General features: G+C 40.1%; 2 protein-coding genes across 3 annotated transcripts; one reads left to right on the top strand and one right to left on the bottom strand.

Moving 5' to 3' along the window:
* The first annotated feature begins 272 nt into the window (after window positions 1-272).
* Window positions 273-5,667, top strand: LOC109626826 (neuronal pentraxin-2-like). Of its 2 annotated transcripts, none has more exons than XM_069517964.1 (5): window positions 273-1,014; window positions 1,677-1,890; window positions 2,680-2,924; window positions 3,023-3,202; window positions 4,218-5,667. In XM_069517964.1, exons 1-5 carry the CDS (start codon window positions 574-576, stop codon window positions 4,446-4,448), a joined length of 1,311 nt encoding a protein of 436 aa, XP_069374065.1. In that variant the 5' UTR covers window positions 273-573; the 3' UTR covers window positions 4,449-5,667. The 2 variants fall into 2 exon arrangements, with proteins under 2 accessions (XP_069374065.1, XP_019938574.2); XM_020083015.2 differs by having other exon boundaries at window positions 274-1,014; window positions 1,671-1,890.
* Window positions 5,668-8,699: 3,032 nt separating this feature from the next.
* tmem130 (transmembrane protein 130) lies at window positions 8,700-14,569 on the bottom strand. Its single transcript, XM_020082936.2, has 8 exons — window positions 14,447-14,569; window positions 14,289-14,371; window positions 14,036-14,207; window positions 13,790-13,932; window positions 13,443-13,527; window positions 12,839-13,038; window positions 10,043-10,137; window positions 8,700-9,633 (listed from the first exon to the last, which is right to left on the bottom strand). Exons 1-8 carry the CDS (start codon window positions 14,452-14,454, stop codon window positions 9,493-9,495), a joined length of 927 nt encoding a protein of 308 aa, XP_019938495.2. The 5' UTR covers window positions 14,455-14,569; the 3' UTR covers window positions 8,700-9,492.
* Window positions 14,570-16,167: the final 1,598 nt, after the last annotated feature.

Genomic DNA, 16,167 nt, shown 5'->3' with positions numbered 1-16,167 from the left:
TTCTCCAGTGAGCTGGAGAAAGGTATAGGACAACACTACACTACTTCCACATAGCCACAAAACTAATCACAACCTGGCACCTCCCTTATCAGCGTAATTGTTGTGACACAATTAACTCCTGGTACTTTGCTAAATTAACTTTCCAAATAAACTAGTGAACAAATGTTTGACCTCACCAGCCCGGTGACGTCAGCCTACTACAACCAATCCAGGAGCTTTCTCAGACACCTTTTTTTTTGTAATCCTCTTTCCTAGAGGAGCTGTCCGATCAGCACCACACTGCGCGCTCCGCTTGTGCCAGGAATAGTCCAGGTAACACAAGTCACATGAACCGGGCTTACAGCCACACACTCGCCCTTTATCGGATTTTCTGCTCAGAACTTTCTTGATTTCGACGGTTAGACATGGCGCTACTCTTTAGATATAGTTATACGTGATGTATTTTCTCTTCTTCTGGGGCATTTTCTACGCAGGGGAACACTTTTACGCACCAAACTTCAGAGTGGCGTTCGTTGGAGAGTGTTCTTAAAGATTTGTGTTTAGTTTCCCACTTTTCCCTTGATTGCTACCGGTATGTTTTCAATTTTGTTCGGATTGGTGTGTTTTTCTGCACCGGGCTCGGGTCAACAACCGAGCATCCAGGCTGACGATGGGAAGCGGTACATCTGCCGGGCAGTACCCCTCAGCGGCGATGCCAGTTGCCCTGTGACGTTATTACCGGAGCTAAACGTCGGGAGTCAAGAAGAGGAGCTCAGAAACACCGTCATGCAGCTGCGAGAGACGATTTTACTGCAGAAAGAAACGATTTCCAAACAGATTGGCACAATCAACGAGTTAACCACCAAGCTGTCCCTCTGCGCATCAGCCACCGACGATAGGAAGTACGACAAGGGTGGCTCCTGGGGCAAAGAAAAGCAAAACACCATGGGTGATGTTCCCAGAGACCCCAATGGCACCATTGACAGTCTTGGGAAAACCATGCAAGGGCTGAAGGACCGGTTGGAGAACCTGGAGGTAAGGTACTACCAATATGGCACAAAGCATTACGCCACCTGAACCAAATGCGTAAAAGCACAGTTTGATGCACAGAACGGATTTGTAGGATTAGCACTCATAGTAGATTCACAGCTCAGCAGTAGCACTTCTGAGAATCGTTGGAGTGCATATGTTGGTGATCAAACTCAGGTATCCGTGGGAAAAAGATTAATTGTCTCATTGTCCAACCTCAAACTTCTTATTACCCAGGAGCAATTATATGACCATGTGGGTTATTTATTATGCTTGTTCATTCAACTGCAGTGTTTTAAAAATAAGCTTAAACTTCATCCCAGTCTTTACACAATGCCACAAAATATGATAACTATCCATAACACATATTTTTTATTTCTGTTGCCAATTTGTGCTTCTCCTGTATTATTATTGGAACAAACAGGGATTGTACATTTCCATGGATGATTTAATATAGTGCAGAAAACTGAACAAAACCTTAGACCAACAATATAGAGAATTTACTTCTCTCCAGTGTCCACTGATGGACGTGTATACACAGGCCTGCCAGCCTCTCATACAGAAGCACAGCTTTTTTAAAACAGTGAGATGAGGCATCACTTTCAATTCTCAGCAGGCTCATTGCCGCCTGATTATCTCCATGTCCATCCCTTTCCTTATAGCAACAGCAGATGCGGGCCAACATATCAGGCGCCTCCTTCCCCACTGAGCTGCGCGACCTGCTGCAGCGTCGCCTCGGGGAGCTGGAGAAGCAGCTCCTGAGGAAAGTCAGCAACCTGGAGGAGGAGAAGAGCATGTTGTCCAACGCCACGGCCGCCTACAGGCTGAAGACAGAGAGCACGCTGAACGCCCTGGTGGAGCGGATCAGTGAGCTGGAGAAAGGTATAGGACAACACTACGGGTCTGTGTCAAATCTACATCATATAACAGTGTTGGCAAAGAGTTCCCTTGGTCTCAGACTGTAGCTGTACTGAAGATCATGGAGGTCACTGTAAATTGGAGAAAGGTAGATTGTTGGGTGAACGTGGTGGATCTAGGATTTTTCAGGGGCCATAAATTACACAGTGGGGCCAATTATATGTCCAACATCCATGCTGATTCAGTAAGGTGCAAATTTAATATATATTTTTAAATTGTTAGCACATTGAGTTTGTAAAATACATAGTAAATTTAAATATTTATTGTTAGTATTGTTGGTAAGTGACTAGTTTATATATATTAAAAAGCTAATGACAGGGTCACTTAGGGGCCAATCAGATTGGAGCTGGGGCCAGTGTCCCCTGTCTCCTGATCCACCCCTGGTGATGTATACAGTTAATGCAATGTAAGTGGAAGATGAAAGAAGTGGAGAGTGATGTATGATGCCATCAAAGCATCCAACCTATTTTTTCTTATAATACACTAATGGAGGGGAGGCAGAGGAAGGCACTCAAGAGGTAAAAGAGGAGTCTGATGAATCAGAGATGGTGAAATAAAAGTGAGAGACTCAACATTTATCACATGAAAATGGACATTTTGTTGTGTGGCTTTTTTAAACCATGACTGTCTATGTATTGTAAAGGGAGGTGCTGCTTTTGTTTCCAGGCTTTCACTCCCAGGCAGAGATGAACAGCTTTCAGAAAAGACATGAAACACCTCTCATCTCTTCTCTCTCTCTCTTTCTCAATTCAGGGGGAGGAGATTTCATGTCCCCTGAGCAGTTTAAGGTTTCCCTCCCCCAGCGGACCAACTACCTGTACGGCCGAATCACCAAGAGCCTGCCAGAGATGTACGCCTTCACACTCTGCATGTGGATCAAGTCCAGCGCCCTGCCCGGCATAGGGACACCCTTCTCGTACGGGGTGCCGGGGCAAGCGAATGAAATTGTGCTGATCGAGTGGGGCAACAACCCAATAGAGCTTCTCATCAACGACAAGGCAAGAACTCTCTGCTTTCTCAATTCTCTTGAACTGTGTGGAATTTGAGTCTAATTCACATAATGAAGACAACTAAGTGCAGTGTATTGTGACCATAGGTGGCCCAACTGCCTTTGGAGGTACGCGACGGAAGGTGGCACCACATCTGCATCTGCTGGACGACACGAGACGGCCAGTGGGAGGCTTACCAGAATGGAGAGAAGCTGGGAAACGGTGACAACCTAGCAGCCTGGCACCCCATCAAACCAGGGGGAGTCATCATCCTGGGGCAGGAGCAGGTACGCACCCCAAAATGTCAGGGAAATTCAGTGATCCAGTTCGTCTGTAATCAACACATCACTGTGTCTTCACATTTAGTTATTATGTCCTAGAATTAACCACAAAAAGTGGCATCCAGGACACAGTGAAGCACAACTAACAATGTTCCATTAACTTTCGAGCACAGCATGCTCACACCTCACCACTTAAATATATCAATTCCTCATGTCAAGTAGTTCTGCCAGCCACCGGTGTTACTTATGATGCATCTCTGCAAACTGCAGGTGGAAACAAGAAAATCACCCTGAGCCAAGCAGGCAGTAATAAGATGGAGGCAGGTTATCTTGACAAAACAAATCTATGAGACAAGAATAAACCTGCCACTGCAGAGCACACGCTGTGGTCTCCCTCTGGACCAATCAGTGTGTTGTGTGAGAATGGATGAATGAGATGCAGCCTGTCTGTGGAGATGATGTTTTAAAACCACACTAAAGCTACATCAAACTTTTTATCCAGAGCCATCAGCAGCTCTGATTCCCTGTTTTACTCTGGTTTGTGATCAAATATCAGCAAAATTAATCACATTCATGTCAGGCTCAGCCTTCAATAGATAGTTTTAATATTTGTGGGGTTTTTTCTATATTTTCAAATGAATTCAAATATTATTAGATTTCCTGCATGTTTTATCTCCCTACTTGAAAGTCTTTTCACTGCTGGCAATGGGGGAGAAATTCTGCGAAAAGAAGCCAAATTTCCATATATTGAGTTTATTGATATTGATCTGACTGAATACAATTCTTACAATGTGCTAGCTTTGTAATCACAGAAAGTAACCAGGCTGCTGAAGTCACAAAATTCACCAAGTACCTGACCTCGGTGTCCTCAATTGAAACTATACTGTGTGTAGACGAGAGGCAATAACAAACATAAAAAACCTTAACGACGTCTTCATCTCAAAAGATAATTACCTTGGATAATAATGTTGTTGTTGATGATGCTTTAAAATGTACCTCCCGGCGTTTATGGCCCTCACAGGACGTGGTGGGCGGGCGCTTTGATGCCGGACAGGCCTTCGTGGGCGAGCTGAGTCAGGTGAACATTTGGGACCGCGTTCTCAAGCCCGTCGAGATCCAGTCGATGGCCAACTGCAGCTCTTACATCCCGGGGAACGTGATCTCCTGGCTGGCAAGCAACGTCGAAGTTTTCGGGAGGGGGGCATTCAAAAGGCCTCTGGAGGTGTGTCAGGAGCGGCTCCCCAACGCTTAACTTCTTCTCCTTTGATTAACTGATGTTTCCATCCATTCAGCATTTGTTATTAATGTCTTCTAATACTGTGAGGAGGCTTTACAGACTTTATGTTATACATGGATGTGTAACAGTGTTGTTTTATCTGCTTTGCACAGAGATACTGTATATTTAGTGTTAGGATTTCTGAAAAATGAAATGCTTGCATACACATGTCAGTTTTCGACATTTTGACAATCGTATCTGTGACGTTGAATGTGGGAACACACCAAAGTGCAAATTGTAATGTGATTAAGGTACTTTAAAAACGTCCACGCCGTAGCAGATAGGTCCCCTCAGGTATTAACACCCAACCCCCTCCCTCCATGCACCGTCCAAAGCCATGAAAATCCAAGCCAGACGCACGCAGGTCCTGCGACTACTACAAGTACGCTGAGGTCCAGACTATAGCTGACAGTTTGGCATGAGCATGTGAGCTGGCGTTTGCGTGCACTGTGTGGGAGGGAAGATTAACAGGTCTTGCTAATGTTATGTCTCCATCTTAACTAGGAAATGGGCTTAGAGCCAACTTCAATCAAGCCTCTGATCCTGACGTGTTCACTCAGTCATTTTTAAGGGGGAATGTTGGTGGACGAATGCTATTTTGCACTTTATCTGTGTCGTGGCACTTGTTGGAGCATTTGTGCAATAGACTCAGTTAAAGAAACACTAATGTTCATTTTCTGGCTCATTAGAGAAAACCTCAGCTCATTGAAAAGCTTTATTCTTTCCATGTGGAACTGATGCCAGTGATACTAGTGAGTCTGTCACTGTGCTTTTTTCCCCTCCTGCCTTTTCTATTTGAACAAAACGTGAGAATTATATATTCCTAGTGTCAATCTTGTGACATATTCCTATTTGTGATATGTTGCAGTGGATATTGTGACCAAGCATCCAACAAAAGATTGAAACTGTCACATATGTATTTTGAATGTACATTCATTACGTTAATTATTGCATGTGTTGTGTAGTCTTACATTATTTAGTGTCTCTGCTTGGAAAGATAGATATTTTTTTAATGTTATATCAGTTTTAAGTGAGTGTACATGTATAATGCAATGTCAACCTTGTTTCGTGGCCTTCTAATGAAGACTTAAGTGCCATTTAATGTTTTCTAAATGTTGAAAATGTTTCGCTTTGCCTGTAAATGAAAATGTGGAAAATAAAGAAAATGGCCGTCAGCCATTACACTGCATGTTTACTACTGATTACAATATTTCCCGTGATCCGTTTTTAAGTGTGAAATGTTTCAGGGTCATGCGAGACGGCAGACTTTGTTTAAACATATGGCGTTTTGCACTGTGTCTCTTGTTATCTGTCGAGCTGGTGAGATGACACACATGCAGTTAGCGATACAGGCTGAGCGGGGTCTTTAGAGTCAGGTGGCTTGGGTCAGAGCAACAACAGGTGTCCTGGGTGGCATTAGCAACGCTTAACTGATGAGAGAGGCCGAAAGGTCGCGAGTGACGCCACAGACACACACTCCCTTTTGACAGAGAGACTCCCTCTGACCACACACAGCTCTGAAAACAAGTAGGGTCAATATTCGATGCTGATTATTGGATCGATTCAATTCCAATTGCAGCACAAACAAAAAAAAACGTTTTTCACTCCAATTTTAGTCTGGCTTCTTTGGCTGCTAGCTAGTCTGGTATTTTAATAGTGATTATGTCTAAGATATATTACGTGATTATTCATCAGTAAGAAGAAGAAGATTCGGTGCATCAACAAAACCCAGAGATGCTGAAGGATCATCAGCTTTGAAGAAACCTCAGAAGCAGCTGAACCTTAAAAACAATCAATTGAGTAAAATGTACGAATGAGTAATTATAGAAGGTGACTAATAATGCATCAGTTTGATATTCGAGAGTTTGAAGGTTTTGTTGTTGCTGCCTTTGCAGTATAGTCACAGACTGATTCATTTATAGAACACAGGCTGTTTTTCTGACGGCCTTGTCTGAGGAATTTTTTATTCAGCTTGTACATTTAGGCCAAAGTGAAACGCAAATCTTTGTTTTCCTCTCTTCACATTTTCTAATGACGCTGAATGCTCTCTATGTTGCATTCTTTTATCTGGGCTGAGTGCATTATGTCTTTGTGTGTGTGTGTGTGTGTGTGTGTGTGTGTGTGTTTGTGTGTGTCTGTTTGATTTTATGTCTGATTTTTGAGGCGTAATGAGGAACTCATTGACTCAAAACCAAACAAAACTCAATCAAGGTAAAACAAATAATCTGTAGAACAAAACAAAAGACATAGTGATGTAGAAAATGGAACTTCACAGATGGATGTGTAGGCGGGCGACAGGTTTTTTTCTTCAACTGGAGAGTTGTTTTAAGTCTATGTTATCAATACAGGTGGATCATATTACAATAAATCATGTGTGTGGAACGTGAAAGGGGGGGTGGTGGCAGAGACTCAGAGAATTATCATCCTACTCTGCACTTCCAATAAGCATTTCATCTTTTTTGTTTCTGTCAGCGTTCATTTTTGGGTCCATTCTCTTTGCTCATGTCGCGTCACATTCGGCTGCAGCTTCTGTTTTCAAGCAATATGTTTTAGAAATCCACTGCACGCCCCCTTCTCAACACCACCACAGCAAACAGACACAGTTAGTGACTATAGCTCTTCAGCACAGTGGAGCATTTAGCACTTTCAGAGAAATAACAAACCCATTCTAAAAAAAACTAAAGCACTAAAGTTTAAAGACCAAGTCGAGGTCAAAACAGGTAGATTAAACCAAAATCGCCAGTGTCCAGCTGATGTTTCACATGAGACAAACCAATATACTGAATACAGATAATTTTAATTGCACTTGTTCCAACTCCTGTTCAGATACTCTTCTGTATCTGATGCATTTATTTCTTTGTTATTTGCTCATACGAATATTTTTAAGGTGATTTTGAACTGTGTGGGTCCCCCTTCGTGAACCCTTTCTATTTACACGAGACAGCTTCAGTGGATGTGAGAGAAGTTAGCAGTTTGAATTCAGATTCACGAGGTGTTCTTCCTCTCAGAACTGTGGACAGCTGCAGACTTTTCACCATCAGCAGTGTTTTTGCTCCAAGGTCGATGCTCAAAGCACCTGCAGCTCCTCGCTGCTTCTCTGACAGCTGGCATTCATCAAGAGAGTCGCAGTGAATGAATGTTGTGACACCTCTAACGGAGGAAAAGCTGTCATCAAACACCATCAATGCGCTTAACGGCAGAGAAGTCATCTGGCAGACGTCAGCGCGGTGAGAAAACATCCAAGGATTTTGGGGGTTTTTTGTAAGCCGTCCCCTTTGTTTGGTTAAGTTCTACCATTTTCTCTTGATGCTTGGATTTTTTTATAATTCAACAAATAGCATGTTACTTGATGCCCAAGAATAATGAGTGTTTACTGGCAAGACTGCATTTTCTTCTGTGAACATTTGTTATGCACATCAGCCTTTAGATAGTGAGGACACTTTACCTCTTCTCCAGTCTTATCCACCACTCACAAGACACATGCATTTTTTCCCCATCACCCACCATTCACACGCTGTTGTAACAGTCATCAGGAGAAATTTGGAGCTCAGTATCTCACCAAACAATCTTACTTGTGGAGCCGAGGATCGATCTACCGACCTTCTGGTTAGTGCACGACCCTCTGTACTTCCTGATCCACACCCTCCTGCTGGCACAGCACAGCAACACTGATTTGTAGACAATTTGGTCAAAGTGTCAGTATACATCCAAGTCTATGGTTTGAGACTAAAAATCAGTTGCTCTTAGTCTTATAGTGATAATAATAGAATATAATATGAGAGCCAACATATATTAAGGCCAATTAATCACAAGCAATGCAGTTTCTGTTTATTTTGTTCTACATAATCAATTTTCACAGTGTAGGCAGATGAGGGGGCTTATTACACCTAACCTTTATACACAGAATTCATTAAAGTGGCAACTCTATAAGGTCTGAAGCTTAAGCAATCCTAAATATGCAAGTCTGATCTGATACACCAGCCTGTGACCCAATCCTGCCCTTCCTCAGTCGCTTTGACACTAGATGATTCAATTCGTGCGTCCGACAGGCTGAAAATCACCAGCCTCCTCCGTGTTAGCATTCCAGCTCACCCAAAAAAACTCGTCTTTGTAGCAGTGATAGCTGCGGCTAGTGTGTGTGTGTTCTGCAGATTTGTTGCACTGATGAGTTGGCCCTCTTCAAATGTGCAGCCTCTGGTTTCCACTTGTCAAAGATCAAAACTGAGCGTCGCTACATAGGAAATATGTTTTATTCTTCATTTGAAAGCAAAGCAAATGTATACATCTATATGAAAGGAAACATGATAAAAGAGAATAGTCTAGTGCATTGACAGGATGCTTAAATTAACACTCATTGTTTAAACATGACCATGTCTGTTGTGTTTGGGAAGTGCGAGAGCTTGGCGAAGGTCAAAGCCTTCACTCCCTATACATCACAGATATGAGACTGCCTAAGCAGGCACTACTATCTCCATAACTAGAAAATACATTTGATTGTTGAGGAACGAGCACACCCATATATTAAAGGATCTGTTCAGGTTTAAAGTGGGACTAGAGGAAAGCAGACTTCAGAATATGAGATAGCATCATGCACAGATGTTGTATGGATGAATTCTGATTTTCTCCTTGGCCAAGCTTCAATAAATATTTCAGCATAAGACGTCAAAGGGCTCCTGAACGCTTTCTTCACTGACAATGACCATTGATCAGCAGATTTTCCACAACAACCTATAGTTGAGCTATTAAATTATTATGAGTTCTGGTGAATGTCAACCTTCAAGCTCAGTGCCTCATTAATTGATCAACATATCTTATAAGGACAACACAGACAGTATTTGTCTTGCTGAAACACAGATTAGACAATGTGTTGTGTACTGATCATCCACAGAGGTATAAATCTATAACATGTTGATATGTGTCAAGAGGAAAGTGATTATTGCTTCTATAAAGACATAGTTGTGCATTTCCTGCTACCAAATGTATATATATGTGCATGTAGCAGCCTCTGGATCTGTGGTGGTTAGGAGAAGCGTTGAGTCCCATACTGCAGGAGCAGCGGCTCTTTCTCTCCTCTCTCCATCTTGGAGAATTTAAAGAGAATCGCGCTCTGGTCGTCTGACTCTGGATTCTTCAGGTATACAGCGTGACTGGACGCAGGAATCTGTGAAATTACAAAAGGTTAATCAGTGAAATGCCTGTTGGAAATGCACAAACAATAAAGATCAGTCACATGTCTGCAGCACTGGGAGCTTCTTCTTCTCACTCAAATTTCTGCTCAGGTGTAATTTATTTTCTAGACGCAGATCGCCTCCTTGTGGTCATTTTAGAGCATGCAACCATTGCTTTAATCAAGGATATTTACAAACAAGCACAAATCCATACAAATCAATTTATCTTAAACATTATTGTACTGTGATAAAGAACTTCATTTCACCATTACTTACTGTTATGACCCGGAGGAAACCAACTTGACACTATATCCTGTCATCCCCATTAAACCCAGGGTCATGAAAAGTTATTTATATGTGATCCATTCTAAGATTTAGCAGCATATTAAGTTAATAATGTACCTGTGTTCTCTTGCGGCAGGCGATGACTGCGATGAAGGAGAAAGTGGCGATGAGAACAGCAGCACATGACAGCATGAAGAAGAGGTGAGGGTTGTCTGCGGGCGACACAGGAAAAAAAAACATGTTATGTGAGTGTAGTTTTAATCAATGACAATATTTAATAGTGTTGTTCATGTGAAAATAATAAATCTGAGGGTCTTTTATTTGAAATCATTGTAAATATCTATAATATAAATGTCTCCATCACTCCATCAATCAAATTGTATTTACAGAGCACTTTCTGAAGGAACTGAATTAACAGGAGTTACAAATATTCCGATTTAGAGTAGAGCAATCAAAAATATAAGAAGTAAAGTTAAGATTTTCCATTTGAATGTGACATCAAAAGCTGGTTAATCTGAATTTGATTTCGATCATCACAGCAGCCAATCGATTGGACGCAGCAGACATGTGCTGACCTCACTGTCTCCTCTGTCTGTGGAACTAACACAGCTAAATGCCAGACGGTAGGTTCTTATCTGAAACACCTCATGACACAGCCCAGCTCATCTCAGTTACAAGAATCTTTTTGATTGTAAAACATGAAAAAATAATCAGCTGCATGTACGCGCTGGATGAAACTGGTAAATCGGGACAAAGAGTCATTTATTTTTGGTTCATTCGGATTCAAAATGGCATCCATTCTTCTAGGAATAGAAAGATTTAAGAAATCAGTTTGATATGGTTGAATTGGATGAGAACAAGATAGATTAGCAATATTTTAAAAAAAAAACACAAAAAAAACAATCCTTTTTCAGTGATATTCCTTCTCTTTTGTTTATGTTGCTGCACCTTTCTGATCTATGGAATCATTGACTTTGATTCCATGGTCACCAATATTCTGATGATTGGAACAATAGTCTGAATAAATCACAGCCACGTAAAAGGCATATTCTGATTACCGCAACCTGAATAAGCCAACATTGAATTAAGATGTGGAGATTTCTGACCTTAGTCACATCCTAGTGTTGTTCTAACATGTTCCTAATTTTGTACTCATGTGGCCAGATGCGTTGCCGTATCAAATACTTGGTCAAAAAGATTTCTGTGAAAGTATTGTTTATTAAAAAACAATTTTATTAATTGTATATATTGTGATTGTTTTCTTAGATATGACTGGATCATTTTAAGCCTCTGGTATAATACGTCAACATTCCCTATCTCACATATCTATGCTCTGTCATGTAATGGAATGGAAAATTCTATTAGCAACTCATGTAAACATCATAATTAAACAACGTCTTATTCAGAATAAGGTCAACAGTTAGATTATTGGTGTCCATGGAAACGTATTCATATGTGGAATAAACTTCATCTGACATCTTATTTAATTTCTGAAGTTCTTTCTTGTATATATTTGGTGCCGGTATGTTGATCTTAGGGTTATATCTAAAGTAGACAAGGTAATTTATTTACCATGTGAAACAGATTAAACTACAGGCTTTAATAATAATATACTGGATAATAACATAATAAATCACCTCTGTAGACAGCACACACATTTAATTACTTAATAGTTATTAGGTTAAGAGAAAATAATGAAAGGGAAAGTGCTACTTCCTAAAATGTCTGATATTTTTGCACTGCTAGTGTCAGAAATGAACATGAGTTATAACCACAGCGAGACACAGGAATGCTCCGGCGCTAGTGTCTCTGTTTAGGAAAACATTATGCGCTTTAAAAGCTTTTGCATTCTTTTCGGTGATTAAGTGTTTAAAACAAATTATCTTGCATGTCAACTTTACATTCCTGAGACTCTGCAGTTAATCCACCCTGGGAACATCTTCAAGTGTAGCTTGTACCTTTTCCATGTAAAGTTAACACACACACCATGAGGCATGTGTCACATCGAGAGCAGTAATCTACCTTAAAAACCTTATATCCTGTCACATTAAACAGTTTACAACAATTAAACAAACAAACAATTACAAAATGGATACTTCAGGCTCTCTGGGTTTATTGCTTTCATACTTCATTTTATATTGTAGATTAGAATGTTGACTAAAAGTCCAGGGGTTAAAACCTGTTGGGGTCACTGTATTGTCTTTATTTAACATTAGCTATGTTGGGAGTGGAATCCCACATACAGTATGAAATCACGTATGTATGTCTGAACTTTTTTCTCTGAACTCATTTTATCACGCCATGTGCTCTGCTTTGTCTCCAAAGACAAATCTCCACACAAGCAGATAATTAGATCATCTATCAATCTATCTCTCAGGGTCGTTCACAGCATGACGTCACAATGTGGGGGTGAGATGTTAATCACGTAAGAGTCGTCACAGTGATTTGGATCAAGGCGTTAGTGGTTGTGAAACAAACAAAGGAAGGTGATATTGGTAGAACGCTTAGGAGCCTGCACTCTGTGGAAGCTTCGGATGAGCGGTGAAACAGGACATTATTAAACAGATGGTTTGTGACCAAAACTGATAAATAATTAGCAACAAACAAGACATATGACTTGTGACTTTTAGTTTGTGACTGTTTGAATGGGACACAGCTTGTGTGTGTGGTCCAAATATGACATATTACTCATGTTGTGGGGACCTAAATCTGTTGACATTCATATTATTGGGATTTTTCTTCCTTATGGGGACAATAACCAAGTCCACATAAAACATATAAATGTAATAACTACATTAGAGTAAGTCTCCAGGAAATCAATGCGAATTAATGTAATGTGGTGTATTTTGTGTGTGTGTGTGTGTGTGTGTGTGTGTGTGTGTGTGTGTGTGTGTACTGTACATGTTCACTCACTGTTTCTCTTGACATAGAGACTGAAGGAGGTCTGCAGTTTGCTGATTTCATTGCGGACACTAATATCCAGGCAGTGGACGCCGGCCGAGGTGAAGGTGTGGTTCAGCCTCAGGGTGTTTTCATACAGCATGGTCAGTGTGCAGCCCCCCAGGTCCGGCACACAGTAGGGCAGGAAGCGCCAGCACACCCACATCGGAGGACTGAAGACACACACACACACACACACACACATGATTAACCTTAATTACTAGAACACTGGAATAGCATTCAGTTGAGGTCTTTATTATTTTACTCTTTCAACTAATCAAACATTTTTAAACAGATATATCTGTTATTTCTGTTAGCTCTTTCATTTGACTCTTTTTAATCTCCTTTGCTTTCCTTTAAAAATCATCTGAACCTGTGCATTGTGATTTTAAATTGTTTTCTTTTAATATTGTGTCTGTGTTGTTTTTAATCTCCTTGGACAGCACCTTGAATCTAAACCCCTATGTGTGAAATATGCTTTATAAATGAAACTGCCTGGCCTTACAAACAAACAAACAAATAAACAAACAGACCAAAAGACAAATGGATAAAGTTGAACAAACTAAATGCAGCTTACCTTCCATCGACATGAACAGCCAAACTGGAGTCCTGAGACATCTCGTAATCTGAAGGGCTCTTCAGCTCGATGTTTTTGATGGCATCTACAAATTCATTTCCGTTATAAATTATTTCACCACAAACCTTTTCTTTGGAATAATACAAATGTACTTGTAGTTAATTGTATTCTTTGATTTCATTTAGTACTGAGAGTTACATAGCATCATTTCACGATGCAAATCTTTTTTTTATCATCTGATCATTCAAGGAAATACAGTTGTGAGAAATTTGAATGCACATTACATGAGCTCTTTTCCCCTCAACTAATCAAAAAAGGTTGCTGATATATTTACAAGAAATACAAACCGAGCACTTGAACTTCTGTGGAGTAGACCCCAGTGATCGCGGGAGCGTATTTGGTCATATTGACCACTTTCAGCCGCAGTGTGTAGTTCCCTGATTCTGGGTAATGGTAACGGACAACCGGCTCTGTCCCCTGGATCACTTCTCTGCATCACAGATCAAAACAAATGGAAATAAAAACAACAAAAACCATCCCAAAACTTTTTGTGAAAGTGTTAAATAATGAAAAGAGCTAAAAAATCCTTGTACCCGTTGCCTAAATCCCACGTATAGGTGAATTTAGATGTGCTGAAATTCCTCTGTGGATCAAAGAGTTCAAACATGGTCTCTGTGGGAACATCTGATGCCAGATCTCCCATGTCTCTCACATAGGTGGCATTTCCCTCTGTCTGATAGAAAACCAGCTTCCCAGCAGTATTTTCTGAGTAAAGGAGAAGATACACACGATGAGCAAGTTACTATGCTAGTAAGAAAAGTCTAAGAGAAGACCTGGATGACCTACCCAAATCTGACAAAGGGTCTGTAGTCTCTGCCACACCCAGGAGCACCAGGAGAAGAAGCATCAAGATCCAGAAGGCATTTGTTCTGCAGGCACATGTCCAAAAGTTTAAAGATGAAAATTTAGAAAAGGGAAAAAAGTCTTACATGAAGCAGATTTACCTTTTCATGTTTGCTGTGGCTGTAGTGGAAGATCACTACAGGGACCTCCAGGAGGAATAAAGTTAAAGAAGAGTGCTTGTACATGGGGTGTGTGGGCTGCTGCCGGTGGGGGGGTTGGGGGGTTGGGTGGGGGCTTTATAGGCTTGAAATTGTCACCATGCGTTGCAATCATGTGGCTGCGGAGACACAACCAGCTTTTGAACAGGAGGCTTCTGTACTGGGTCACATTCTTCTCAGAGATGTGGGACATTGTCTTCAATGTTGCAGGTTTTATTTGCATGTTTCTCTGGAACAGAAACAAGAACTAAAGCGTCATTTCACATGGACAGTGGTGGAATCTTAACCCCCCCCCCTCAACATTGCATCCCTATACGCAGGCTGAGGCCTTCAGTGAGTTCGATCATGTTTGTTTCCCTGCAGCCTGAGGGGAAATGATCAAACTGGCTTATCAAAGCTGCTCAAATGACTGTCTTAAGGTCACCCGAGTCTAAATCAGGTGACTCAGCCTCCAATCAAAAATCTTCAATGATAAATGGTTTGTATTCTTCATCACTTCCCTGCCTCAACTTCTATCTATTTACACTTTTTTTTAAATGTGTTCTTGTTTCTCTCTTCTTGTTTTTTGTATGCTAACCCTTAACTGTATTAATTTTATAATAATTCAATTTTATAGTCTTTTAACATACTTCTTTTAAAATGCGTTTTTGTTTTAATTTACTACATACTAAATGTATGTTTTAGTTTTTTTACTTGCTAATGTAATTATGCTTTCATTGACATTTAGGGATATCCTGAATTTCTCCAAGAGAATTAAATGAAATGATTTATTCTGAAACAGGACATATCCACATGGTGGCACTAAACACCCAATAATCACACAACCACAAGGCCATGAAGCTTAAAGTGACTATTTCTACATTTTTAAATTATAAATTACCAGGCTCCAATACAAGGTTAACGTTGTCAAATGAAGCAGACAAATATGATAATAATGATACATACGATACAAAAATCGAATCTCTTCAGAGATTTATATTTACCTGTAAAGGTTTAAGCTTCCATCTTTTCTAATTGTACAATGTGTGATGATGACTGAGTGAAAACCCATCAGTCAGTTGAATTAAAAGTCTATAATTGAATGTACATAGGCAAATCTATTTATTTTTATTTGATTTATATATCTTATTTTTTGAAGTTAATGCAATGTCATATTTGACCTATTTAATACTCACACATGTTATATTTTACTGCACTAAAACTAGGTCTACTTTGGATTATAGCTACTTTGGTAATAATGGCTCACAGTATTCTACTCTTTCTCTATCTACTAAATAAAGAGCTTTTCTTACATCACTAAACTATTCATAGTTTCCATTTACAAAATACAGTGCAAAACACATCGTTATTACTAAAACTATTATAACTATATTCATATGTTTTATAATAATAATCATCATCATCATCATTGATATATTTGTAATGTTCTGCGTAGTTTTATGTTTTGATTAACTCACTGAAAACATGTGATCATAATGGCCTTGACTTACAATTTACACAAGGCACATTATCTTATCTGGAACACTGCATGTCTGTGTTTTAATGAGTTAATGAATCTAAGGTAGTAAAGTGTGTTGATTGTATTTTGTGCAGGTACTTTGTCACTTAGGCCTTTTTAGTTTTTGGAAATCAAGCTTAACTATCTAACTGAATAACCCACCAAC

The sequence above is a fragment of the Paralichthys olivaceus genome, chromosome 21 (genome assembly GCF_024713975.1).
Source record: "Paralichthys olivaceus isolate ysfri-2021 chromosome 21, ASM2471397v2, whole genome shotgun sequence".
Classification (NCBI taxonomy): Eukaryota; Metazoa; Chordata; class Actinopteri; order Pleuronectiformes; family Paralichthyidae; genus Paralichthys; species Paralichthys olivaceus.
Note: the sequence above shows the minus strand (reverse complement) of the source record. Positions and strands in the feature narration are given on the sequence as shown.

Coding starts and splice junctions, on each gene's coding strand:
- tmem130 (XM_020082936.2), bottom strand. Junction 14,208..14,288: donor AGACCCTTTGTCAGATTTGG/GTAGGTCATCCA, acceptor TCCTTTACTCAG/AAAATACTGCTGGGAAGCTG. Junction 13,933..14,035: donor ACGTGGGATTTAGGCAACGG/GTACAAGGATTT, acceptor TCTGTGATGCAG/AGAAGTGATCCAGGGGACAG.
- LOC109626826 (XM_020083015.2), top strand. CDS start 574: ATGTTTTCAATTTTGTTCGGATTGGTGTGTTTTTCTGCACCGGGCTCG. Junction 1,015..1,670: donor ACCGGTTGGAGAACCTGGAG/GTAAGGTACTAC, acceptor CTTTCCTTATAG/CAACAGCAGATGCGGGCCAA. Junction 3,203..4,217: donor TCATCCTGGGGCAGGAGCAG/GTACGCACCCCA, acceptor TGGCCCTCACAG/GACGTGGTGGGCGGGCGCTT.